General features: G+C 35.7%; 4 protein-coding genes and 1 long non-coding RNA gene across 7 annotated transcripts; 2 read left to right on the top strand and 3 right to left on the bottom strand.

Moving 5' to 3' along the window:
• Positions 1 to 2,463: 2,463 nt before the first annotated feature.
• On the bottom strand, positions 2,464 to 9,205 carry LOC106417107 (protein SHORT ROOT IN SALT MEDIUM 1). 2 transcript variants are annotated; one of them, XM_048768549.1, is made up of 18 exons: positions 8,944 to 9,205; positions 8,363 to 8,818; positions 8,185 to 8,285; positions 7,247 to 7,972; positions 7,102 to 7,147; positions 6,485 to 6,577; positions 6,346 to 6,401; positions 6,048 to 6,150; positions 5,704 to 5,915; positions 5,554 to 5,617; positions 4,254 to 5,195; positions 4,099 to 4,176; positions 3,891 to 3,965; positions 3,430 to 3,804; positions 3,066 to 3,302; positions 2,945 to 2,986; positions 2,803 to 2,865; positions 2,464 to 2,712 (listed from the first exon to the last, which is right to left on the bottom strand). In XM_048768549.1, exons 1-18 carry the CDS (start codon positions 9,010 to 9,012, stop codon positions 2,626 to 2,628), a joined length of 3,825 nt encoding a protein of 1,274 aa, XP_048624506.1. In that variant the 5' UTR covers positions 9,013 to 9,205; the 3' UTR covers positions 2,464 to 2,625. The 2 variants fall into 2 exon arrangements, with proteins under 2 accessions (XP_048624506.1, XP_048624507.1); XM_048768550.1 differs by having other exon boundaries at positions 4,099 to 4,173.
• Positions 9,206 to 10,243: 1,038 nt separating this feature from the next.
• LOC106417108 (putative F-box protein At3g47150) lies at positions 10,244 to 12,306 on the top strand. The gene is made up of 2 exons (XM_048767786.1): positions 10,244 to 10,255; positions 10,317 to 12,306. The coding sequence occupies exons 1-2, from the start codon at positions 10,244 to 10,246 to the stop codon at positions 11,121 to 11,123; spliced, it is 819 nt and encodes a 272-aa protein (XP_048623743.1). The 3' UTR covers positions 11,124 to 12,306.
• Positions 12,307 to 12,334: 28 nt separating this feature from the next.
• Positions 12,335 to 15,013, bottom strand: LOC106416456 (signal peptide peptidase). Its single transcript, XM_013857340.3, has 11 exons — positions 14,819 to 15,013; positions 14,400 to 14,515; positions 14,156 to 14,307; positions 13,984 to 14,069; positions 13,730 to 13,857; positions 13,558 to 13,608; positions 13,383 to 13,469; positions 13,222 to 13,291; positions 12,980 to 13,116; positions 12,754 to 12,831; positions 12,335 to 12,651 (listed from the first exon to the last, which is right to left on the bottom strand). Exons 1-11 carry the CDS (start codon positions 14,856 to 14,858, stop codon positions 12,586 to 12,588), a joined length of 1,011 nt encoding a protein of 336 aa, XP_013712794.1. The 5' UTR covers positions 14,859 to 15,013; the 3' UTR covers positions 12,335 to 12,585.
• A 249-nt stretch (positions 15,014 to 15,262) lies between these two features.
• Positions 15,263 to 19,406, top strand: LOC111209916. The gene is made up of 8 exons (XR_002661313.2): positions 15,263 to 15,853; positions 15,949 to 16,233; positions 16,322 to 16,410; positions 16,517 to 16,605; positions 16,681 to 16,773; positions 16,859 to 17,184; positions 17,474 to 17,660; positions 17,738 to 19,406. It is a non-coding gene; the product is annotated as an uncharacterized LOC111209916 (long non-coding RNA).
• A 771-nt stretch (positions 19,407 to 20,177) lies between these two features.
• Positions 20,178 to 23,275, bottom strand: LOC106416415 (mediator of RNA polymerase II transcription subunit 8-like). Of its 2 annotated transcripts, none has more exons than XM_013857288.3 (12): positions 22,884 to 23,275; positions 22,680 to 22,804; positions 22,296 to 22,420; positions 22,038 to 22,221; positions 21,848 to 21,931; positions 21,710 to 21,768; positions 21,370 to 21,612; positions 21,225 to 21,275; positions 20,921 to 21,130; positions 20,784 to 20,834; positions 20,596 to 20,656; positions 20,178 to 20,509 (listed from the first exon to the last, which is right to left on the bottom strand). In XM_013857288.3, exons 1-12 carry the CDS (start codon positions 23,066 to 23,068, stop codon positions 20,343 to 20,345), a joined length of 1,545 nt encoding a protein of 514 aa, XP_013712742.2. In that variant the 5' UTR covers positions 23,069 to 23,275; the 3' UTR covers positions 20,178 to 20,342. The 2 variants fall into 2 exon arrangements, with proteins under 2 accessions (XP_013712742.2, XP_013712741.2); XM_013857287.3 differs by having other exon boundaries at positions 20,596 to 20,659; positions 22,884 to 23,273.
• Positions 23,276 to 26,264: the final 2,989 nt, after the last annotated feature.

Genomic DNA, 26,264 nt, shown 5'->3' with positions numbered 1-26,264 from the left:
CTGAGCTCACAGGATTCTGTTGGGTGGCTGAGAGTTTGGCATCGCTGCACTATTCTAACATTATCATTGAATCTATCTGTGCTTTAGTTCGGGAGGCCCTCCTAGATAAGGCTAAGTTCCCATGGTTCTCGGAGTTAGATCGATAAGTTTACTCAGGTCATGCCGTCTTTAGCTCCGTGTTCGGTGGAATATGTTCTTGATTCAAGAAACAGAGCGGTGGAGGAAATTTCTGTGAGTGTGCCTAGAGACCGTCGGCTCCAATCTTATGTAGCTGCGGGCGGTCCGCGTTGGTTGATGAATTTGCTTGAGCTGAAAGCAAGGAAAGCTGGACCCTAAACTGTTACGGTGCGCGTCTATGGGTGTGGAGACTTGGGTTGGAAGTGATGTATACTTCTCATCTGCTACTCTTTGTGTATGTGTGGTCTTATTTACTTGATCTGTTGTTTTTCTGGCGGCTTCTTGTATTTTGGTACGAATCATTGGCTCCCTTGGGTCGTTTGTTTTCACCAAGTTATAAAGTCAGTGTTATAAAAAAAACAATTGTAAATTTTCATCCAAACAATTGCACTGATTCATTTAAATGCTTACACAGATTCACTTAAATCTCCGATAGAACATTATACATATGAAAATAAGAAAATGGAAAATTGTTTTTTTAGACCAAAAAAATAATAACTATGTCCTATTAGGTTAATCTCATATACTTTATGTCCTATTAGTCTAAATATTTTCAAAATGGCAATATTATCCTTAATTTCAATTAAAAATTCGAAATTACAATTAATAAAAAAATGTTAAATATTGAAATATAATTTTTAACTAAAATAATTTTAAAAAATATTAAAAATCCCCCAAAAAAAGAAAAATTGCCACAAATACCACTTTCTTATTACCACTTTTCATGTTTACACTAACCACTTTAAATCTTCACTTTTAATGAAGGGTAAAATACACTTATATCCCTACGGTTAATTAATCTAGACTTAGAGTTTAGAGTTGAGGGGTGGATTAAAATTTTTGGAATGTGGAATTTAGGATTCAAATAAATATATAAATAAATACTTAAAATATAAAAAAAATTGAAAAAAAAAATCGAAATTTCTTTTTATAAAAAAAATTGAATTTGAAAAAGTATAATTTGAAAACATAAAAAAAACTATTATTATTTTTTTATGTAAATAATGATTTATTATATATATAGAGAACAAGGGTATAAAAGTCTTTTGCCGGTTCAGATCAGGGTCGACCGGTTCAGATCAAATGGTTTCCAAATCGATGTTTTAATTTTTTAATTTAAAAATTGATTTTATAAAGCACAATTTTCTTTTTTCTTTTTAAAAAAAAATCGATTTAATAAATATAAGGAAACTGAATATTTCAAATATTCTCTTCCTATATTTTTGGAACTGGTTATCTTTATTCGTACAATCTGTATTCTACTATATGTAGAACACAGTAAACATGTTTGAAATCGATTTCTACTAATTTTAGATTTATAGTAATGTGTAGATTTCGATTTCTACAGGTTTTAGATTTATAATAATGTGTAGATTCCAGATTCTACAGATTTTAGAACGATAGGTTAAGCGCGGAATGTGTTTTCCAAATATTTTTAGATTATTATTATTTACGTAGATCACTTATTCTAAACATATTAGATTCAATGAAAAAAGTGGATTACATTTTATACTGTGCAGAATATCAATTCTACTTTTTGTAGAACAAAATATGAAATTATGATTTAAACATTTTTAGAGTTATAAAAAATACCAATAAGTTGATATAGGTATTTTATCAGTAGTTACTATTTTTTGAATATATTTTTTGTTTGTAAAACTATTTATTTGATTTATTTTTGAAAATACTAAAGAGTATTAGAGGAAAAAGTTGTACAAAAAATAAATTAATCTAATAGGACATAGTTATCACTTTTTGGCCTAAAACACAATTTTTCCAATAAAAAATACAATTTTAAAAACAGCAATTATAAGAGAAACGATAAAAATATTTAGACTTAAAAAGACAAGATAAAAAAATGCAATATTTCAAGTTAAAAGTGATAATAAACAAAACAACATAATATATGGTTATGAAACACACAAAACATAATAAATAAAATTGAAAGAAATAAATTAAAAAAACCAATTTAAAAATAGAAGCAATTATAAACGAAAAAGTACATTAAACGTTATAAAACGAAAATGTATCTTAAACAATCATAAGTAAAATTAAAATGAAAAGACATGTACCTGCAAAAAATAGGAATTGCTATTATTAATAGATTATTTACTATGAAAAATTATGATAACCAATATAACAAACTTAATAAATACAAATATTGTTAAGCTTATACAGAAAATAATATTTATATAATTTATATATATAATTATTTAAATTTTTGTGATTAAATCAGATATTCGGTCCTAAAAATATTAGTATTTAACAATAGTCGAATTTTAAGAATCAGGCAAAATATTAATTTGCAATATACGTTAAAAAAAACGAAGTTCTGTCCAAAGCAGATATTATTGAACAATAGTCGAATTAAATTTAAGAAAAAACATTTCTCGTGAAGTTCCCAAGAGCAAATCACTAAACAAGGCCATTATTAAATATCATCACTCTCTATAAAGACAGCCTAACGAGCTTATTGTATAAAATCCGATCATCTCTTCCAGTGTTGCTCTCTAACAAAGCACTCAGCACAAGTTCCTGCCAAAGATCAAAAAAGACAAATAATTCATTTCTCTATATCTTTGTTAAAATGATTGACAAACTCAAGTATGGAGAAATCTCTTTTACCTTGACTTCTCGGTGAGATAGAAACTTTCCCAAGCTGTGCATAGTTGTTCTCATATCATCAACCTGTGAAAGAACAAAAAATGTAAACGGTATTGTAAATTCATTCTGAGAGATAAGGAAGATGGATTAAGCTTCTTCTTACCCTAACATAGCCTGTTTGGTTACGATCAAAGAATCTGAAAGCCTGAGTCAGAAGAAGCTTTAGCACCAACAAAAAGGGTAAAAGCTTAAGGACATTATAATAGTCAAAGCAGATTTTCTACCTGCAACAACTCTTTATCAACCGTTTCTTCTTTTTTTGGTGCATCAGATGTTCCTTCCTCTTGCTTCCCGTGCTTGCCTGACTCCGACTTGGGTTTGATCTCAGACTTGGGTTTGATCTCAGCAGATTTGGAATCAGTCTTCTCCACGATCTCTTCTTTTCTATCAGTTGCGACTTCAGTTATAGGACGAGCAACAGCGCTGCTAGTCTTCTCACTGTTTTCTTCATTCTTCTGCGGCTGAAGAAGAGACACAGAACAAATGGACAAGATTGATGAACATAACATCTTGTTGGCTAAAATAAAACTTACGATATTAGGAGTGAACAAGTTGGAAACGGCAAGGCAAATAATGTATAAATCATACCTCTTCAGCAGTTTCTTCTTGCTCAGGATTTTCATCGTCCATTTCCTCGCATTCCTCAGGGTCTTCTTCAGGATCCTCTTCAGGGTCTTCCTCTGGGTCTTCATCAATCTCTTCATCCTCCTCATCCTGGTTATCCGCTTCCATCGTAGCAGCTTCATCACCGGTGGCTTTTTTAGTGTCTTCAGTGTTAGCTACCGTTTCCTTTGCTGAATTTTTCTTGTCATCCTTCTCAGGAACAGATTCAGTTGTAACAGTGGCTTCCTTGTCAGTCTTTTGACGCTTATTTTGTGCTTTTGCTTCCTTTTCCTTGGCAGATAACTCTTCTTGACGCCTCTTTCGTTGGTTTCTCTCTCTCACAAATTTTACACGTAATTTCTACCAAGGAAAAAAAAAAAAGAAGTGTAAGAAAACAGTTATGTAAGCTCAAAAAACAAAACATCATAAATCAGTTACAAACCAACCTTGAGAAATTCTAAGATACGAGTACCCATTTGATACTGTAGCATCTCGAACATCGATTCAGCAAACAATGAAAGCTGCAAGCACATACATAATATTGATGAAAACTTAGTAGTTCAGTTGCTATAACAAAACACGTACATTGGTTAGCTAAGAGACACAATGGAAACATGCTAAGCAAAGCAGTAACCACACAGGAAAAAGACTAACCTCAAATGATGACTCATCAACGTCCTTGTCAGTGTAATCCAAAAGCGAGTCCAGGGAGACCGAAAGTGAACGCAACTGCTAAAAAAGAAAAAAAACTCCAAATAAGTGAAAGCTGCTATTACTAAACCTGAAACCTTGACTTATTGTCCACCTACTTTAGAATCTTTGTTCCGTTTCACTTGTAGAACAAATCCTGGCCGAGGAGGTTCGTCAGACTTTTTCTTGTCCTTCACTTGTATTATGGACTCATCTTTTCCACTTCTCTCTTTAATTTCTTTCTCGTTAATTTTTTCTTTTGCCTTTTTCTCGTCAACCTTTTTGCCCTCGGATTGGTTCTCTGACTTGTCTTTCTTTTCAGCCTTCTTGTCTTCACCTGCCTTAATGTCCTTCTTTGTTGAACTAGAAGCACCCTCCTTTTTCTCAGTACTCGGAGATCCCGCCTTCTGTTTTGTTTCCACAATTTTGGAGGCACTCTCTTCCTTCTTTCCTGCAGGAGATTTCATCTCCATACTACCTGAATCAGGAGTTTTCTTCTCTGCGTCCACCACCTTTTCCTCATCATTGTCTCCATTATTCTTCAAGTCACCGTCCATGTTATTGTCTACTTCAGCAATCTTCTTTTTAGCCACTTTTTTGATGATTTTTTTCTTTACGATTGTCTTTGAAGGAGTCTGTTCATTACCCTTAGCACTAGGATCTGAGCTCTCCCCTTGGTTATCACCTGAAATGGCAACCTTTCCAGGAACATCCATTTCAACCGGCTTCTCATCTTTCTTATCAGTTGCCTTTCCATCGTTGACAGGCCTTTTAACAACTCTTTTAACAATCTTTTTCACCACCTTCTTAGTTCCTGGGGTCTTTTTCTCCGCATCCTTGGCTACTTCACCGGCATTATCACTTCCCTTTCCTACAATGACATCTTTCTTAGCCTCCTGAGAAAGTAGTCTATCTCTCTCAGCAAGAACTTTCCTGTGTGCCAACCATTGGGTTCTCCAAGCGTCAACTGAAGGAAGACATTCTGATAAATCAGGGACAAATAGTACAGTGATCTCTTTGAAGATAGAAACTCCATCCGTACCAACTCTGTCGTAATGTATCTGTAAACGCCAAAAAAAAAGAGGTCAAACAAAACTATTTAGATCTCCAGATAACAAGTAAATAATATTGCTTGGTTAGCTTTGTATGTATCTATGCTGAAGCTACCATATCTACAGCAAAATGCAATCGAGGAACCAAGTTAACAAAGTTGGCAAAGCTATTCATAGCAAATCTTTGGATAGGCTAATAGCAGTGGTTGAGGGTCCAACAATTTAAGACAGTTAGAAAAAATATTTAATACACTAACGAAAACATTAATAAATAAAGCAACCACTAATAAGCTCGGATACTCTACTATGACGTCCCCACTTGTTCAACATCTCAATGCAGTCTTAAACTAAGAGATGTCAAACCTACCTCAAGAAAGGGATTCCAGTGACGGCAGTTGCTCAGATCAAGATGAAGCTTATCCTTTGTGTGTCTGCAACGCAAAAGACCTTTCATGCCTCAAGACAATGAATACAAGGTAGAAAAGAATGACAAAAACGAACAAGAGAAGAAACACACCTCAGCATTGTCGTGATTAAGGAAGACTGATCAACTGATGGGTCCATGCCATCTGTGGGATCCCAAGGACCACCGGTGGCCATCAACGAATGATCTTTTTTAAGAACAGCAAACTTTAATATGTTGCAAATATGAGGTATACGCTCTTCAAATAATTTATCTGAAGAAAGATCTTCCAGAGCAGTCCTGCTCAGGCCACTCATCAAAATCATCTGAACAAAGAGAAACACATTACACATGAACAAAATGCTTTCAATATAATCGGGAACAATACCAGCGATGATATACTGTGCAAAGACACGTTCATAGCGGTAGAAGACTTATTGAGAGTAAAAACAGCCCACCTTGGCATTCCAAACAGTCTTTCCTCCAATTTTCACAGCTGAAGACTTTGTGGGCGTAGGTTTCACATCAACTCCACCATCTTCAATGTAATCATGCTCAAAACTGCCGTCCTCAACAAAAGATGGTTAAGTTTACAAATCTTAGACTATATATATAATAAAGCAAAAGTGAATCCAAAATCTAGCTCTAATATACTGACTCAGCAAGAGAAATAAAATATGATCTATTTGAACTCCTTGAACACGATTAAAATCTTCAGACTGACAATTTGCAAACAAGAAAGTAGGATTAATTCACCTCACAGCAGTATGCATCGAAAGTGTAAGCTTTTGTTTCGGCCAGTTCACCACAACCTGAAACATATATATTGAGGTTTACGATCACTTGGTACTCTCCTAAGGATTAGAAAATTATTGGCAGATAGACAAACAGATACCTTGGAAAACTCAGAAGGTAAAAAAAGCCTTGGATATCTTTTATCCAGTGTCACGTAATCCCTCTCCATGTCAACCAAGCGCGAGGATAAAACCTACAAACAAGTCATCAAATTATGTACATTGGTCTTAATCATTGCATTACTCAGGATACAAAGGGCGGGTAACTCTCAATAAAGCGTCTTATCAACGAAAAATAACATCCATTGTTTCATCCTTGTGAACTTTTACAAGTTTCCTTCAATGCAAAGTCCCAAAGAAAAAAAATCGCAATCAGGAAAATTAACTAGAGACGAACAATATATAAGGTTGCAAAACTTCCCTCCCAAATAATACAAAACTCAGGAAAACATAGCACTTTCTACCAGGATCGTGCAACAAGATATTTGTCACACTGAGTTCAAAAGGCAGGATAATAATACCCCAAGGTGACAAGATGTCAGACGGAAAGAGGAAGTATAGTAACCAAAGGTAAAGGAGGAAAAGAATGAGAAAGCTGAAATTGGAAGTCAATCAATAAGAAAGCAAGGAGAATGCAGGAATGGAAAGGAAGATGAGGTAACCCAGAGGAGTATGCAAAAACATCACGGAATGAGGAATTTCTCTGAACACTTGTTACCTTGCAGACATAATCTCTCCGTATTGGCCTAACTGGTGAAGGACGCCTTCAGGTATAACAGAAATAAGGTTAGTGTCTTGCGAAGAAGCAACATAAAATCCCCTGCATTCCAGATGAAGAGCGTGACATGGATAAAAAAGAAAACCTAATTGATGCTTCACGATGTTGTGTATCCCGCCGCAAAGAGGAACTACGTGCATCCCTAGAAACAGCTTTCGGCACTGGAGTCCGCTCCTTTGGGTCCCTGGACGTAGCTCTCGCTGTTGGAGTCCGATCACGTTTTCTTTCGAGAGCGCGTTTTCGATCACGTTCTCTTTCATCTTCTCTTTCCTTCTCCCGTATGCGATCCCTTTCTCTGTCCCTAGCTCTTTGCTTTTCTCGTTCCTTCTCCAGCTCTCGTTCTCGCTCTCTATCACGTTCGCGATCCCTCTCTCGTTCTCGCTCCTTATCTCTGGCACGCAGGTTCTCACGGCGACGCTCTTCTTCCCTTAGTTCAAACTCTCTAAGATAACTTGCCCGGTCATCTTTCCGGAGATCATCAACACGAGGACCACCACGAGCAAGCATACCACCAGGGTAGTCCAAGTCCAGAGACGCTGCAGTGAGGATGCCTTTCCCAGTACCATAATCCCTGCCTGGAGGCAAACTGACGCCATAACCAGGATTTGAAGAACTGTCCATATAAATATAGTCATCTAAGTTTCGCCGGGGAGCAGCTCCTAATAGCGATGGGGTATGTTGGCTGGCATACGAAGAAGTGCTGTGTAGTGATAGCCCGTGAGGATCAGACTCGAGCCTTCTTCCATAATGCATAGCTTCTTGGTCAGAATGGCGTACAGTAGAACTTCGTTCTGTAAGATAATCAGCTTGTCTGCCAGAAATGTGTGCTACTCAGTGCAATAAGATAAAAAAATTTCTTCAAAGGCTATTGCAAATTTACACAGGATCCAACAGTAGCTTTATAACAAAAATCTAGGAAAAACATAGTTTCCGTCCAGACAGAACATAATAGAGATCACAGAGGTAACAGAAATACAATATTTCTGAACAAATACAGAAGAATAAATCATCGGAAAAAAGTACCTGACACCTCCATCAGCAGAAGTGGTATGGAGCGACTGCATTTTTAATAATTGTTCTCCCCGGAGGAGTGATGCTTGATCAATGCGATCATACAAATCAGTCTGCCAAAAAAAAAAAAAAAACAGTATTGAGTAACCAAATTCATAAGATATTGTAAAAGCTGAAAAACTGAGCGCACCTGACGACCAAAACTAGATGAATCAGCATAACGAGCAGGTGGATCATTTTGCAACTCCCTACCGAGATAAGCACTCGACTGCCTTCTATCAACCGGAACGTAACCAGAGAGCTTATCCGAATACAAATCGTCCTCCTTTTGACCATAACCATGGGCAGAGGAAGACAAATAGCTTCCAGAAGCATACTTTGGCGAATCCGGCAGAGTGGGGACATATCCAGAGCGGTTATCCAAGACTGATGAGCCAACGCCTTTGGTGCTTAAAGGCTGAGAGCTGGCAAGAGAAGCTGTTCCATACAGAGACCCGTAATGACTGGCTGTGGATAACTGAGACCTGTACCCACCACCAATGTCAGTCTCCTGAGGAGCACCCGAAGGAAGGCGAGAGCTCAAGGGAATCTGAGATCCCCCTTCTGCGCCACCACTTACTGAACTCCCCGGATAATTAGATCCAAGCTGCAATGATAATTTACCTTCAATTAGCTATTGATTCAGTATCTAGAACAATGACACCAATGTAAATTTTCATCAATCAATCGTATCTAATGCAGTAGAAAAGATGAGATCTAATTGATTCTTACGTTCTGAGGATAACTGGATTGAGAACCGTAGGGCTGTTGACCGTAGCCACTCCCTCTTGAGGAATACATGTCTTCTGAGCCTATCCGATTTCAATTTGAATCAGCAACCACGAAATTGAATAGCGGGATCGAGAATCGACGTAGTGACGGCGAACCAACCAGAAGATTTGACCCTTTTAAAATCTTCTTCTTCTTCTTCTCATAGAAACCCTAGGAATCGAATCGAGCTGAGAATGGTTTGTTAAAGAAAGATTCCAAGATTGTTGTGGTTGGGTTAATAAGGGTTTTTCCTTCAAGTTGACACGCATCGTCGCTAGCATTAATGGGCTTTGATTTTATGATATATATTGCGCTTTTACCAGTTCTTTATAGGCCCATTGTTTTAGCAATGGTATACGAGAGAGATGAGAGGAAAATTTTGGTAGTTAAGCAAAATCATCTTTCAGCGTGTATTTAATCTAGAGATTGTGATTTCATTTTTAATAATTTACTATATGTTATTTTAAATGAATTAGTGAATTTAATATGATTTTTATTAAACCAATCAGAAAATTTATTTAAAACTATGAGATTTATTTATATTTTACTTTTTAAATTAGAAAACTTCAATCAAACACTTTGATATCACTAGAAAACTTATAAAACTCACTACTGGAATATTTTTAATAACAACAGATCAAAGTACTTTATTAAATATTAAGTTTGTTATTAGATTTCAAATGAATTTTTAAAATTCATATTTGAATATTTTCCCGCCGAAACTGAAAAAACATATTTTCCCGCCAAAACCGGAAAAACGCATTTTTCCGTCGAAAACGCAAAAATGCACATTTCCCGCCAAAACCGCAAAAATGCACATTTCCCGCCAAAACCGCAAAATGCAGTTTCCCGCCGAAATCGCAAAAAAAAAAATCTGTCAAACCCTCAAAGCGCACTTTTTCGTCAAAATACATTTTCTGCCAAATCCGCAAAACGTACTTTTCCCGCCAAAACCGGAAAAACGCATTTTTCCGTCGAAAACGCAAAAATGCATATTTCCCGCCAAAACCGCAAAAATGCACATTTCCCGCCAAAACCGCAAAATGCAGTTTCCCGCCGAAATCGCAAAAAAAAAAAAATCTGTCAAACCCTCAAAGCGCACTTTTTCGTCAAAATACATTTTCTGCCAAATCCGCAAAACGTACTTTTCCCGCCAAAACCACAAAAACGTATTTTCCGCCAAAACCGTAAAAAATGCTATTTTTTCGTCGAAACATAAAAAAAAAAAATATTTTGTCATTTTATTAACAAGTTCACCTGGATGCAGATACAAGTTAAAAAAACGAACATAGCTGCATTGAGATGATTCATCTGGATGCATTGACGAAACGAAGAATCAGCTCTGGTCATCCGTCATCGCCAGCCAAGAGTTCAGAAACCATCACTTGAATATTGCTTCTTCCTCACCTACTCCTCGTCTCCTCATTGCTTTTGAAGACTTTTACGGAGCGAAGCTTCCAGTAGTCTCGATACCTAACCCAAACGTAGTACTTTCCTTTTCTTCTTACAAAGATCTGAGTATGGTAAACATTAAAGGGAAGATTGTGTATAACGCAGGTCGTGGCTTGATCTGCGTTGGAGCCGGTTTTGAAAACGTGGGGATTTGTAACCCCAGCACGAGGCAGGTGCATAACTTGCCCGATTTCAAATTCAAACAAACTCAAATAGTTTGTCCACGCCCCATGTACATTTTTGGGTATGATCCTGTTGGAGATCAATACAAAGTGCTTGCTCTTGATGACTTGCCTTGGAGATTGGAGCACAAGATTGTGGTATTGGGAGGAGAAGAGACTTGGAGAGAGTCTCCTTGTGTAGCATGTCCTCACGTTGTTTGTACAAAGGGGTTGTACATGAACGGAACAGTATACTACGGGGCATTTATGAAGGACATCGACTCTCCGTATATTTCTATAATTGTGAGATTTGATGTTAGGTTTGAAACGTTCAACATCTTCAAAGTACCAAGCAAACTTGTACCAGTGGGTTATGAGTTTATGTGGAAAGAGAGAGGGTGGTCTCCCACAGACAAAACTCTGTTGGATTTATTAAGCTCATGTCCAACTCTATATTATCTGATTAGTACGATATTATCCGCATGGATTTACTTTTGGTTTCCTTCCCAAAAGGCTTCGTACTATTAGAGTTGGATATTTCTTTATATATTAGACTCTCTTTGTCTAATTCTCCAATGTGAGATTTAGTTTGTTTATATTACATTCTCCCCTCGAACTAAGGATCACATTCATCTTGTGTCTTCTTCCTCCAGCGGATTGTCTTGGCACCACCTTGTACCAGTAATCGCAGGGCTTTCCTTAGATAATGTGTCTTTCTCGTTCCCACAACTGAACTTCCAGGATCTTCTGACTAATCTCTGCCGAACTTTTCTTTCCACTTTGAAGGGTCTCATTCCTACTCGAATGGTATTTTGGTCTTCTTGCAGATTTTTCGTCAAACCGCTCCTGATACCAATTGTTGGGATTGTTAAATCCCATGTTGTTCATCACTCCGTCGTTTTCATATCCTACATGTTAAAGGGAATTGTTTTTCATATAAATAGAGATCTAACGGAGAGTTATTCCATAAGATCAATAAGATCAAGATAAGATCTAAGAGTGAAACATTGAAAGCTTTAGTTCTGAGTAGTTTCTAAAGCTAATAAGAAAAGTTGTTCTTATAATTCTTTGTTTCCTAAGAGATTTGAAACTCTGATAAACTACGGTGGGAAAATTGGTGTGGTCGAGAGTCCTCGTGTGTGTGGTTTTCGATTGTGGGTTGGGGAAGATGCTGAGAAAGAGGAATGGTCGATGAGTACTCTTCATTTGCCTGAATCTTATGTTGGCGTTGACTTTGAGATCATGGATACTTTTTTCTAGCGGCGAAGTTTGTTTGGTTTCAAAAGAATGGTCTGATCCGTTCCGTCTTTTCTATTACAATTTGGAGAAGAAAAGCATGAGAAGTGTCGCAATCGAAGGACTACCTATTTCTGACTTTAAGAAAATCCAAGCCCTTTCTGTGACGGTTTCGTTTCATTATGAGAGTCTCTTGTCCTTATAAACTTAACAAGTTAATTAATGTAAGGCTTGTTTTTATTTATCTAAACATTTTATCAATTCTGTCCCTTGCAAATACATTTTCAAGAAAATGAAGTGCACATTAGCGTAGTTCAACATCATCAAGAAATAGCTGCTTCAATATTTTGGATAAATATCTTCAAAACAACTTTGATAACGCATACTGTTGAATAGTAATAGCTGAAAGATTTAATTTGACATTACAAGGTCAGCTCGAACTAACTCATAACTGCATCCCGGAGATTTTAACAGCCTCCTATCAAAATAAACATAGAAACAAGTCAAAGGAAACCTGACTAGTATCTTCAACAGTAAAAAACGAAACCTGTTGTAACTTTATAACTTACACTAGTCTCTGCGAAAACGATGTTTGAAATTATCTAAAAAGAACAAAAAAGGGTGAACCATTTTGAAGGGACCGATGATCACTGGAAACAAAAATTGTTTTCCTTTTTTGTTTCCATACATATATAAAAAACACATCTATGTGTATAAAATATTACTCTTCAGCCCTTCGTTCTCCACTTTCTCTTCATTCTTCATGAGTCTTACTAACCTCTTCCTCAGTACTCTTAGATGATTCATCAAACGCCAACAACTGCAAAGCAACAAAAAATTCCATAAGCATTTGACTATATCTGCGATTGTGTTGAAGTTTGCGTTTGCAACAACTAAAACCTAAAAGTAAGAGAAAACAAACCGGTTTGATGTCGCCGTTCCAAACGCAGTGAGAAGCCAAGAACCCAATAACGGCTGGGACAATGTATAACAAAGCAGGCTGAAACAGAGACAAACCACAAACCAAAACCCATCAGATCAATCTATAAAGCCTGCGAGGGTGGAAAGTTATTACATATTCCCATCACCAATAAAACCCTTTAAATAGGTTTGATTCACAACAATTAAGACACATAAGAAAAACTGACCTGTGCTGCTTGAAACCAGTTCATGACTACAATAGTGAGGACAACTCCAACAACGTATCCCACAAATGCACTTGTGAAGTATTTTGGCTGACTACGTTTTGACACATCAAATCGTAGAGCCAGTGCAACAAAAATACCTAAAGAAGAACACAACTTAATGTCTCATATTCATATACTATCCAAGAAAACCATGATCCAAGAATATTGAGTTAAGCAACATGCATTGGTCTTAGAGGACGTACCGGGAATGACAATATCACCAAGCCCAAGCATAGAATAGGGTCTTAGAGCATCTCCCGTAGGGAACAAAAGCTGAAAATAAATTGCAGCAATGAGAACACTAACAAAATTATCAAATCAAACTAATTTTGTTTTATGTAACTTTTGAGACAATTTTACTAACCTTTATCGGAGCATCAAAGGATTTGGCAACACTGACCATAACGGGAGTAAAGAAAACCCAGAAAATATCATAGAAAAACAGTCCAACCTGCGAGTCAGGTTACAAACAAACATTCCAAATGATTTTCAAGAATACTGTCATTGACAAGATGCAAATCAGATAATTTCATTCTTACCAAAAGGATGGCACCAGTCTTGAACGATCCAAGAGAGAGCATCTCAATTCCCTGCATTGGCCGCATCGTTAATTACGCATAAAGACACAACAAAAACAGTGATTCCAAAGATACATTCTGATGAGGAAGCAGAGCATAGTCTATTGTACTCTTATAATATAAGGAAGTAAACCTGAATGCAGAAGGAGAGGCCAAGGATGTTGTTAGCCAGCCAATGTTTTTTCCAGGCATACCACGCGCAGAAGAAGGTTCCAGGGATTCCCGCTACAACTTGGGACTTTTTGAACTCTACCTCCAAAGCTGTTATAAGATTAAGGTTAAAAATCATAACTCTGCATGACACAATCAAATTCCCACCAAAACAATTCCAAAGGAGATAGGATGACCATTACACCAGAGAAAAGAGAGACAATGTTGGTCACATACATTTGAAATAAGGAAAGCGCCAGACGATAAGATTGTCATTCCACGGTTTTGGAAGAAATCTACTGATGGCAGGTAGCAGTGTCGCCCTGCAAAACACGAATAATTGCGTATTAGGAAAAGAAAAAATCATAGACTTGACCACAGATAATGCATAATTTAGATTAAGACATACGAAAGAGCGACGATCCCAAGAACAAAGAAGTAAGCTGTGAGCACAGCATTAACCAGGTCCTTCGAGAGAAACTTGAACAACAAGAAAAGAGAGAGAAGCATAGCACTCCCAACCAACGGGAAACGCATTGCATGCTCTTTGGACATGGTCTCCTACATCATTCCAAAACAAAACAATTAAGATCGAATAGCTTCTTCACTGAAAACTGTTTCAAAACAGAAATCTCTAGTTTGCCTGTTCTTACAGTTGGAGGAGAATCCTTCACCGAACGGAAGCAACCCACGTAAACAGTGAGACATGCCGTAAGAACAACATTCAAGTTTGGGTTCACCCTCACTACAAGCGGTGCCACTGTCAAGCCTGAAACCAAAACAACAAAAGCTTCAATTTTTACGCCATGCACCAACAATTTGAATACAATCAATCAAACCCATCAATTCTAAACCCTAGAGAGAAACCCATCTGATCCGTAACAGCTGATGTAACCCCCCCCCCCCCCCCCAAATTGAGTAATCAATTAAACCGGAAAGCTAGCGAATTTCACAAGGAAACCACTAAACGAGACAATCACATCACTGTAAAACCGATCGGGATCAAAACCCAGAAAGGAATCGAGCAAGTGAAGATGTAAGCAATTGTGATGAGTGAGATGAGAACGAGAACCTGCGAGAGCGAGATTAGCGATTCGCTCACAATTCTTCATGATTGATTCGATCCTGTGTGTTCGGTTACTTTGTGAAACTGATGAATGTTTTAGAGAGAGATTCACTGGTTTGGTGGGGTCAAGAGATTAAATTCCACCAGATCTGTTAATAAATTTAAAAAAGTTGTGAGAAGAGGAGGAAGAAGAAGATAGAATTAAGGAAAGAAAGTTAATATATATGACTGTAAACGTCACTGGCTGTGACGTAATTATGTGACTGACTTATATGATTGGTAGCGTCAACGTGTTTATTACATCAGACACGTATTATCACTGGTCAGATGACATTCATCGGTATCACCAATGAGGATTTCTTTTTTTAATTGGTAACTCCGCATATGGTAACCGATATTTTTTTTTTGTTCCAACGGAAGACTATAACGTAAACACAAAGAAATCGTTTCTTATACAATAAAGTTGTCTTGAGTCTCTCCTTCTGCGTCCACGTCATCAGAGAGGTAAGGGCAAATGAAGACACGTGTCTGCTTAACTTTTTCAGATACTTTCTGACGTTTTCGTGATGTTTATTAACTCGCGCTTTATTTTGTTTTAATTTATTACGGGCTTACGTTGATTTGTAAGCACACAATTTATGGGCTAAATATAAATTGGCCCATCAAGGAACTAAACCTTCTTCTCTTTGCAGCCGTAATCTGAACTTATTCAGCCATCCAAGACCTAACGCCACCATTTCGACTTTCCTGGCGAAGTAACGCTTCCTCTTAAAAGTCTTTCAATCAACAATATCCACTAATCGCTCTATCTCGTCTTCATTGCAGCATTAATTCATCGTTCATAAGCTCCTTAAAGCGTATAGATATATCTTGATTTGGCCTCGCGAAATCCCCTACTTTCAGCCGCCTGATTTACTCTGAATTTCTCTGGCATGATTTCCGAAAATGACTACATGTCACCATCATTTTTCCGACTTGAAGGCATGACTGCGTAAGGAGATGGTCCAGACGAGACTCCTCCGTCTCTGGGAGGCTTTAAATGTTAGTTTATGGGTGTTGATATACTGCTTCTTGATGCAAAGATATTTTGTTTTCAATTTTTAATTACAATTTCGTTCTATTATCGATGATGTTAGGAAGATTTTATCTGAAAATCCTTTTTTCGTGAGGCGTCAATTAATGTGCACCGTCAGAACATCTTCAAACACTTGCGAAGCGAAGGATATTTGTATGAGCTTAGTGTATGTGAAGTAACCCGTAGCAACCCCAACTTCCACTTTAGCGATAGCCCCATTGCTATTCGTTTCACTAACAAAACCGTCTTCGCTGAGCTTTCTGAGATGGGCAACCGATCCCGCTGTAGAGCTTCAAGTTGCGGAACTACGACCAATTTCTGGTAGTAGCAAACACGAGTATACCAGGTTACCTTCGTATTTCCAATTTTCTGAAATCGGCATAAAAGGATTTCATATTACAATTGGAATATTATGGTATGTGTTTATTTGACAGATATTGTTGGTAAGTTAGGGTACTAGAACTGCTTACAACGAAGAGAGCCAGAGTACACAATGTCTCATGATCACCATAAGCATTGAACGGTATATATCTACTCATTAACTTTTAGACTTCTTAATAACTTAATCATACAGCGTGTTTCCATGTCTCGACATTTATTAAAATGTTCCTTAATTACTGACTATGCAGGCACTCTAATGTATGCCTAAGTGTGTTTCCTTAATAGGGCCAAGGACCGAAGGTGGTGGGTGGTTGCCACTAGCATCAACCCAATATTGGTTGGTGGTGATGAATGAATCGCCCTGTTTAGATTATGTTTACGGATTTCTTAAAATATTTTTTTTTTGTCTTAGATATTGTCTCAGGACGTCTCTTTCGAATGCAACTTCAGGAACTCATTTCTATTTTGATAATGAGTGCGCTCCTGGTCAAAGTTATCTAGAGAGGTAAGGACAACCACACATTTCTTTAGTTACCACTTAGTACGACCTAATTAGTTCAGCACACTAACTCATACCGACTGTTTTTTAGGGTATGCAATTGTGAGGAAGGCTCAACTTTCAACCCTACGAAGTACGGTGGTCTGAAGAAGATTGAAAGAATGACGTTAGGAGAGCTTAATGACTACTTGCTGAAATCTCAACCTCAGGTAAACTGAGAACCCTTACAAATTTGAGATTCCTAAATTCAACATGACAAATAAGTGGCTTAACAATATCTCAATAACTACACTCTACGGAGTTCATTTTCACTGGTGTTGTGCATGAATAGAAACATGGTGCTACCACAAATTGCAGCATGGGTTCTCATCATTTTCATGCGCTCCCTCCAATGAGGAGAATGCAATTAGTTATCAGGTAATCTACCCTCAACAAACTTTGTAACAATTAATTTACAAATCCAAAACTATCCTATGCTACGAGAGTAATACATTACACTGGATAATATATGCTATGTGCTGTGTTCAAATGACCATGTCTGATACAACTGATACTGCTGAATTTGTTGCCTTTGACATTGTAATAACTAAACTTACTAATATCTGCGCAGTAAACCCCTGGTTCGTCTTTGTTAACACCTTGCGTTCATACTTTTCTAATTATTGAAAATGGCTGTTTATAAAATTACATGATGTTGCTTATGCAGGTTGCTGTTACACAAGACCTCCAGGATTGGGACCTCCCACAATGCCTACAGGAGATTGTTGGGAGCACCTTAAACTTCCAATTGAGTCTATCTCACTTCAACTTCAATGCCATACATCAGAGTTTCGCTGTTTCCCGCATTTTCTGACAACAACCAACGCCCACTTCAGCTTAATTTTGAGGTTAATGTAAGTCCCAAATAAACGTCCAAGTTTATGCAACTTTACATGGTGTTTGATAACTGATTAGGGAGTCACATTTTCAGGGTGGGAATGAAATGCCACAATCATTGTCTCTAGAGCTGTCCCGTGAATTAGGGTGAAAGTGATGGTAATGGCGAAGTTGCAGGTGGAAGAGTGAGCCATTAGATCCAAGTCAAACATCTATTGATGGGAGGAATACAAGCGAGGACGGGCCAGTGAAAGAGGAAGGTTGCTATGGCAAGAAGCCACAGACTAACAAAGAACAAGTGGAGCTTCAAATAGAAGACTGGCATGTTCGATGTTTTTGTTTAAAAATAAAACTACCAAACACTATGGTTTACTTTTCATGGTGGACTTTTTTCTTATTTGGATTTTAATTGGTTTCATATTTTAACGTTTCCATCGTATACATTTAACAGTCAAACCCAAAAAAAAATCGTACTACACAGACCTATCACTTTTACTAACAAACCTTATCAGCTATCTGGAAATTAGATAAAATTGTATTAATGCGCTCATAAAATATATGAATTCAGGTGGCAGAAGATACCAAAACACACAACTATTGTGGTCATGTTTTTTTATTTTTCTCAACTGCCGGCGAAGATAACGGCGTTAGTACTATCATCTACTCGGAGGTTTTCAACAACCTCTTTTAAAAATAGGTTCGCACAATATCATAAGCCCTTAAACACTACAAATACATTACAAAGCTAACCTAACTTCCCTTTTCAAATGGTTGTCACACACGAAGCTCCAAATCCAGAAGTCCATAAAGCAACCAGGAATTCTTAACAACTCTTCCCAGCAACCATGAGAACTATGTTTTATGACTAATATTTTAATTTCTAAACGTCAACCTTTTAAGTTTTACCAAAACTGAGTCAGGACAATTGCACGTCCAAATTCACGTCTCCAGCTAAAAATAACAATTCCCAAGAGGTTCGACCACAACACATACTCACCCAAATAAAATACAAACCAAAGACTATGAACAACTTACTCAGCTTGATGTAGACACTAAACTCTGTTGACCGACCCTAGCTAACACAAACAGTCAAAACACCAACTACAATCCTCTGAGCCCATTAAAAAAATTATAAGCCCATATCCTACTAGAAAAACAGCTAATCCACCAAAAGATATACCGCAAAACACTAACACGACTCAAACATGCTTTGAAAGAAAAATCGTCCAAAACTAATACTCAAATTATCCCACCACTCCACATTACACACATAAAAATAAAAAAAAACAACATAACACAACACAAACCCATGTGTTCGTATCAATGTAAGCATTACAAAATATACCCCCACCCATATACACACTCAAACACACACAACCAAAAAAACTATACAGACAAAACCACAAACAAAAGAATTACACAACAAACGCATTGACATGACGTCGAAAGCTGATGACTCCAAACCTGACATATACTAACATGTACTCATAAAATCCTTTATTAGTTCACGACCTTCAATTCTTAATTGGTTCAAACTTGATTGGACTAACAACTAACATATGATAAATGAAATAAATTGAATTCAAAAAAGAAAACAACGTTCGAATCCGGCGCGTAGCGCCGGAATACTCCTAGTAACAAAATAAATTAGAAATAGAAACACTAATAACCACAGAAATTATCAGTGTTCAAAGCGCTAAGCGGACTGTGACTCAGCGCATAGTGCTTAAAGACTAGACGTTAAAATAGTTAGTTAATCATTCTAGAAGTTTACTAGCTATAACCTCAATATACCAAAATATATATGATATACTAATAGATTAAATATTATGATTTACAAATAATAATATTTATATTATATTATTTTCATATGTTTTATGTTAAATATACTAATATTTATAATTTATAAATAAAAATTATTAATTTAGACAGTTTATACAGTTTCCGTAAACATAGCGATTAAGCAGCCGCATAAAACGATTTTTAAAACATTGGAAATTATTAGATGTCACTAAAATAAAAATAAAGAAATTAACTTAGAAAGTGGAATTAAGGTAAGAAATTGTCAAAATATTTAAAGTAGAATCTAACATTGGGTATGTAATCATGAAATAGAATTAATGAAACAAAATGATGGGATTAATTTAAAGTTGAGATATATCCATTTCATTAATTCATAATCAAAATTATAAAAGAATGTTTATAAATCCTTTTCTTTGTATATTTTTTTTCTTGAATGATTGTGAAATTGATAGAATGATATTTCATCCCATTAAGTTAAATAGTGAAAAAATTATGAAATTAATAGACTAAATCATTTCACCTCATTCCATTCAAAAACAATTAACGATCCAAATGCAACCACAATTTTGTCTAATTTGTTCATGTAGGAATTTGAAAACATCTTAAGATACTCAAACAAAATTATTTAATTTTAAATTACATTTGTTTCTATGGTTTTTGTATGGATTTCCAACTTATTAAGATATTTGTATTTTTGTATTTTTCAAATTTTAATGATAAATCCTGCAAGATTTCCAATTCACTTCCTCTTAAGACCAAAAGGATTCTTCACCCATCAACATAAACCTTGTTTGAAGTAAATAATGCGCCAGGCCCGTACTGGTACGTTATAAGTTATAACCACAAGTCGGAAAAGGGTTCCTATTACAAGCCCAAGTCATACAAAAGGGGGAGTTTTATTGAGGGTTTTGGTGTCTTTGTTGTGGATTCTGCAACATGTTAGGCTGTAGATTCTGCTGATTGGTTTGCATATTTCCATAGCCTCCTTGCTGTTGCTGCTGCTGTTGTTGCTGTTGTGGTTGCTGCGACTGTTGAGTTTGCATCATTCCGCTGTTGTTAAACACTGCAAGAAACAGCAAGGGGAGAAAATAGTTAATGAATCGGTTTTAGTGTAAGAACGCATGCTTTAGTTTTTTTTAAACTTCTTACTCTGGTCACCCAACATTTGAGACGCATGGCCTCTTTGAGCATTGGTACCCGAAACTCCATACTGCTGAGAACAATCAAGATCAAGAGACATCAGATTAAGACTTGCTCATTGTTATTTAAGAAACATGGTTTTTATTTAATTTAATCATTCAAAGAGCATAGTGACGAGTATGAGTTTTTGAGCTAACCTGCATTCTAGGATTAAGTGTCTGAGATTGCATAGACGACATGTTTGGTATCTAGAATTTATAGCCAAAATCAAACCAAATAAGCAAAAGCAGATAATTAATTATTAATTAAGGAGCTTTAATGAGAGGTGACTCACCATCTGGCTACTTGGGGAGCCTTGTGCAGATGTAAACATTGCACTATTCGCTCCACCTGAAAACTGGTTCAACTGACGGTTCAACATCGCTGGATTGAGCTGTCCTTGAGACATGCCATGCTGAATATGTCCACCTGATAGCTGTCTCGCTTGGTATTGTTGGTGTCCCATTGACTGAGAATATGGCATTTGATGTTGCTGCCCATGTAACTGGACAATAAACACACAATCTTAAACTTAAAAAAGAGTCAAAAAGAAAATAACAAGACAAAAGTTTGTTCCACTGATTCTACTGGGAACTTACCGACTGAAACTTCTGCTGAGCTTGCAAATCATGGAGTGATGGCATCTGACTCTATACAAAGTTGAAAGAAATATATTCAAATTAACAAATAACATTAAAGTAAGTGAAGAACTATCGATGTATGAAGGCAAACGTTAAAGCCAACCTGTTGCATAGAAGATTGCCTGAGCTGTTGTTGTTGTGCAAGTAGTTGCTGTTGATGTTGATGTTGAGGCAACTGCATTAGCTTCGACCTTTGCTGCTGCTGTTGTTGTTGCTGAGGCGAAGGGGCATTAAGCATACCCGCGGATTGAGGAGAATTGGAATATGGCAAGGGAGATCTTGTGGTATCAAAGTTTGCATTAGATGGAGATGCAGCTGTTCTTCCCATAAATTGTGTTCCAGAGACCTTAGAAAAACAGTCAAAGACATGAAACCTCCATGGCCTATGATTAGTGATAATCATCAAAACAAAATAGGAATAACTAGTCATTGCATAGACGTACCTGCATCATATTCCCTTGACTGTTGATGTTGTTTGATGCCACAGGTAATGCATTCTTGCCTAATGAAAGAGAGTTTCAGACTCATCAATAACGCTAGAATGTCACTGAATGTAGATATGGAGCGAAAGAAATATATACCTGCATCATTGACGAATAGCACATCTACCAGATGTGGTGGAAGTGCAGTGGTTATCTGTCTCTGGTCTGGAGGCAGCCTTGTTCCTTAAAACACAAAACATGAGACAGAATTGAGCAAAACTACAGATTACAGTTTCTTACCAAATCAAGTGATTCAATAAATGTTAAAAGGAGAAGTGAGGTCTCTTACCTGCGCCGTCATTTACAGCAGCTCGAAGCATGCTCTCCTGCTCCTGAATCTTTGCAACTTGAACTTTGTCCATAGTTGGAAGCATAGATGGGCCTTGACGTGCGCCGAATCCATAGGCTTTACGAGTATCAGCTAAAGTTTTCTCAGCATTTTCACAAGCTTGTGCAATCAAGGTCATCCTCTCCTAGTAAAAGAAAAACCATCTTCAGCAAAAAAAAATCCACAAGAGAAAAAAAAAATGCATACAAACTCTCACACCTTTAGCTTTTCAATCTGCATTGGCACAGGCAAATTCTGAACGCCTTGAAGCAACTGCTCTCTCTTGACGTTGTCATCAGCTTCCATCTCCGGAAGTAACTTGGAAGACAACATAACCGGTAAAACTGAACATCACACAAAACCATTTCCATCAGATTCAATATTCAATAACTCGAATCAGTGTTCTAAATATCGTTCTAGGCGGAGCTTCCACCTAGTCAGCAAAATCGGACCTAAACGAAACTATTCTTCTAGAACCAAATTTTTAAAAATTGGTCTAGACGTCTGCCTAATCAATAATCTCATATAAACAGCCTATCTACAAACTAGCTATTTTTTGAACATTGATTCGAAGCAAAGCATCCCATTAAGAAAGGAACATACTTTGAGCATTCTCGGCATTGACGTTCTTTGGAAGCACAACAAAGGCCTTGGAGACTTTCTTCACCTCTTCCACAATGTTAAAGAGCTCGAGATTCACCATGGAATATTGCCCTAGAATGTCCTGCCTGTTAAAGAATAAATTATCAGACAACTTTTCATATAGACAGACCAGAAATAAAGACAAAACTCCCGCCCCACACAAACCATTTAGGACTAGTGTTGGTTCGACCATAAGCGTCGAAATCTTCAAGGATCCGAGAAATTGCCTTGAACAAGCTATCGGCTCGTGTCTTTACAGACTCTAGATTCAGAAGCTGTACAAGTTCCGGATTCAGCTTCTCAGCCACTGGAGGCGGCTGTCCTTGTGGTGGCTGCGTCGCTGTATCCATTGAGCTCCTCAAGGGTTTTTCTTACCCTAGTTCTGTAAAGAAGCTTGCTTTGAATGGGAAGTATAGGAGAATAAAGGAGAGAGAGAGAGAGAGATCCGAGAATTGATGGATTCGATTCTTCTGATGGGAGATTGGTTCCTGGTGACTCGGAGGAATGCGATGTGATTGTTTCCGACAAGTTCGTCGGAATTGAGCTCTGTACTCATCTTGAAGTTTATACGATGGGCCCCTTATGGGCCTTTATTTGAAACTTTGACAACATATTGGATTTTTGTATACACACATTTGATTTAGTTTTTTTTTGGATTTTTAAAGTTAAAACCCTCGAACTAAGTATTTAACGTAAAAACTCTCAAACTAACTTTATTTAATGAATTAAACCCTAACATGTCATAATTACCAATACTACCGGTAAATCTTTAGTTTAGGGATTTTTACATTAAGTAAACATAGTTGAGGGGTTTTACCATTAAAAATCAAAAAAATCAAAATTTTATAATATTATCTAAAAATTAGTAACTTAAAATTTCAAAATTAGCATTTTTAATATTTTTTTTTTGTAAATATATGAGTTTGATGTGTTCTTAAGATCAACATTACATATGTATAAATTAAAAATGTAAAAACCGAGAAAATATAACAAAAATTATATAAAGAATTTAGACGCAGTAAGACTTTCTTCCCTAACTTCCGGATCAGACATATTCCAAGAGCATAAAATACTATGGCGGACAAGCTTGCAAGTAGTACGGGGAGTTCTCCTTCAGCTATGTTATATGTCGATTCAATACTTTCGGTTTGGCTTTCTGAATCGCGCGGTCTAGTTACTTAGTTCTCGCTTATGTTGTCAAAAAAAATTACTAATTTTTAAATAATATTATAAAATTTTGATTTTTTTTGTTTTTTAAATTTTTAATGGTAAAACCGCTCAACTATGTTTACTTAATGTAGAAACCCCTAAATTAAAGATTTACCGGTAGTAATGGTATTTATGACCTGCTAGGTTTAGTTCATTAAATAACGTTAGTTTGAGGGTTTTTTCATTAAATACTTAGTTTGAGGGTTTTTACCCAAAACAAACTTAGTTGAGGGGTTTTAACGTTAAAAATGCTATTTTTTTTAGTGCTATACAAAATTACCTAAAACTTAAAAAATTCATGATATTTAATGTACACTATATATAATTGAACAATTTATGACTAAAATAAAATAAAACTACATAAAATCTAGTTGAGTGTTTGAGTTAATTATTTAGGTTTCAGATACTAATTTTAAATATTATTTTAGATTTTCAAGAAATTATTTGAGTTTGAATTTGGATTTTTTTTTAAATTAGAAAATTTTCTTATTCAAATTGATTGGATGATATTATTACTGCACAAGGCTGCTCGGACACATTTATCTGGAATCAAAGAACATAACTGACCTGAAAAAGAGGTTTGATTCGAGTTTAGATTCTACCAATTACCAGAGCATATCCTATATATCTAGAACCAAAGAACTAAAACCAAACTGAAACCGATCGAATCGGCATCGATCCAAAAACCTAATAGGTAGCCAAATTTTTATAATATAATATATACTAGATTAAGATCCGCGCCTTGCGCGGGATAAACATTATATATATAAATTATTTTTATGTATTATATGTTCTTACATATTATGAAATAATAAATATATATTGAATAATTAAAAGTCATTAACTATTACATATATAATTAAATTGGTGCGAACATATAAATCAATTTTATTAATCCAAACAATTTCTTAAAAAATTTGATAGGATATGTAATTAAATTTAAATGATATTAACATACATAGTATATTTTTAATATTAATGTCTATTAAATGATGCTTTCTACTCATATGTTTTTTTTATCATGTGTATCTTTAATAGCAAAAACTTTAAATTACTGATAAAAAAAATTTCATTGTGGGATTAATAATTTTAGTAATTTATAATTTTAAAAAATTTATCAATGTTAGTTCAAAACTTTTATCAAAAAAAATTATTCAAAGTAAATTTTGAAATTAAAATATTTATTTATTCAATATGGTTTATAGTTTAATTTAGAATGATATATATACATATATATTATAAATATTAATGATTAATTAAATTAGAATTTTATTTATATGATTTTGTAATCATTTTTATTTTGTCATAACAAAAATTTTAAACCATGGATCGCAAAATTTGAATGTGAGACTTTTAACAGTTTTAGTAATTTATAGTCGTTTTTTAAAATTCAAAATATAACATATACAGAAAAATCAAAAGTTTTAAAATGTGGTTATTGTGATTTTTTTAAATTATTTTAATACTTTAAAATTAAAAAATTTGATAGAAGATATATTATTTTTTTATCAGATCTTTATTATTCAAAATAATTAATTGTCATATATACTTTAGCCACATTAGGCAATTCCGTAATCTTTATTTAAAGAAATAATAAATAACAATAATAATGAATTTATTGTTAGTTTAATAAAAAGCTTATAATATAATTAGATGGACCAACATATTTCTCAAATAATTCTAAGAATCATCCTAGTGATGACACGTGACTATAAAAAGAAGTTGTAATGTTTCACAAATAATATATAGGGGATACTTAGGAATATTAACTATATTTAGTTTAAAATAATCAAATAATTTAAGAATACTATTTATAAACCGAAATATCCACAAAAATAAATTACCAGAATACTTTTTGTCCAAAAAAAATTACAATTATCTGGGTGATCCCAAAAACTCGGAAAATCTGATATTTAATCCAAAATCCCCAAATTTTATGACTTTTTAACCCGAATTAACCAAAAAATCAGAACCGAATGAGATCTGTAATTATCTCAGATATTAGTCAATTCCTAACTTTGTTACCTGAACCAAAACCGAGAACCGAAAAACTGAACCGAACCGAATTAAATTTTCTAAATACTCGAACGGATCCTAAACCTGTAGAACCCGAAAACCGGAATCGAATGCACATGGCTAGTTTTACTGTTTTTCAGATCGTATCAAGTTTGGATTCGAGCCTTTCAGCTCGGGTTCGGATTTCAGGTCGGCATTTTGCCCAGCCTACAGATGCTTCTGAATGTGTCTTGCAAGATAAATATAAGCGAATACAAATAGAATTGGCTGAGACCTTCAGAAGCTTCACAGAAGATGCAATGCACAAGACAAAGCTATATG

Source organism: Brassica napus, chromosome C9, assembly GCF_020379485.1.
Source record: "Brassica napus cultivar Da-Ae chromosome C9, Da-Ae, whole genome shotgun sequence".
Classification (NCBI taxonomy): domain Eukaryota; kingdom Viridiplantae; phylum Streptophyta; class Magnoliopsida; order Brassicales; family Brassicaceae; genus Brassica; species Brassica napus.
This window is presented reverse-complemented; position numbering and strand designations above follow the sequence as displayed.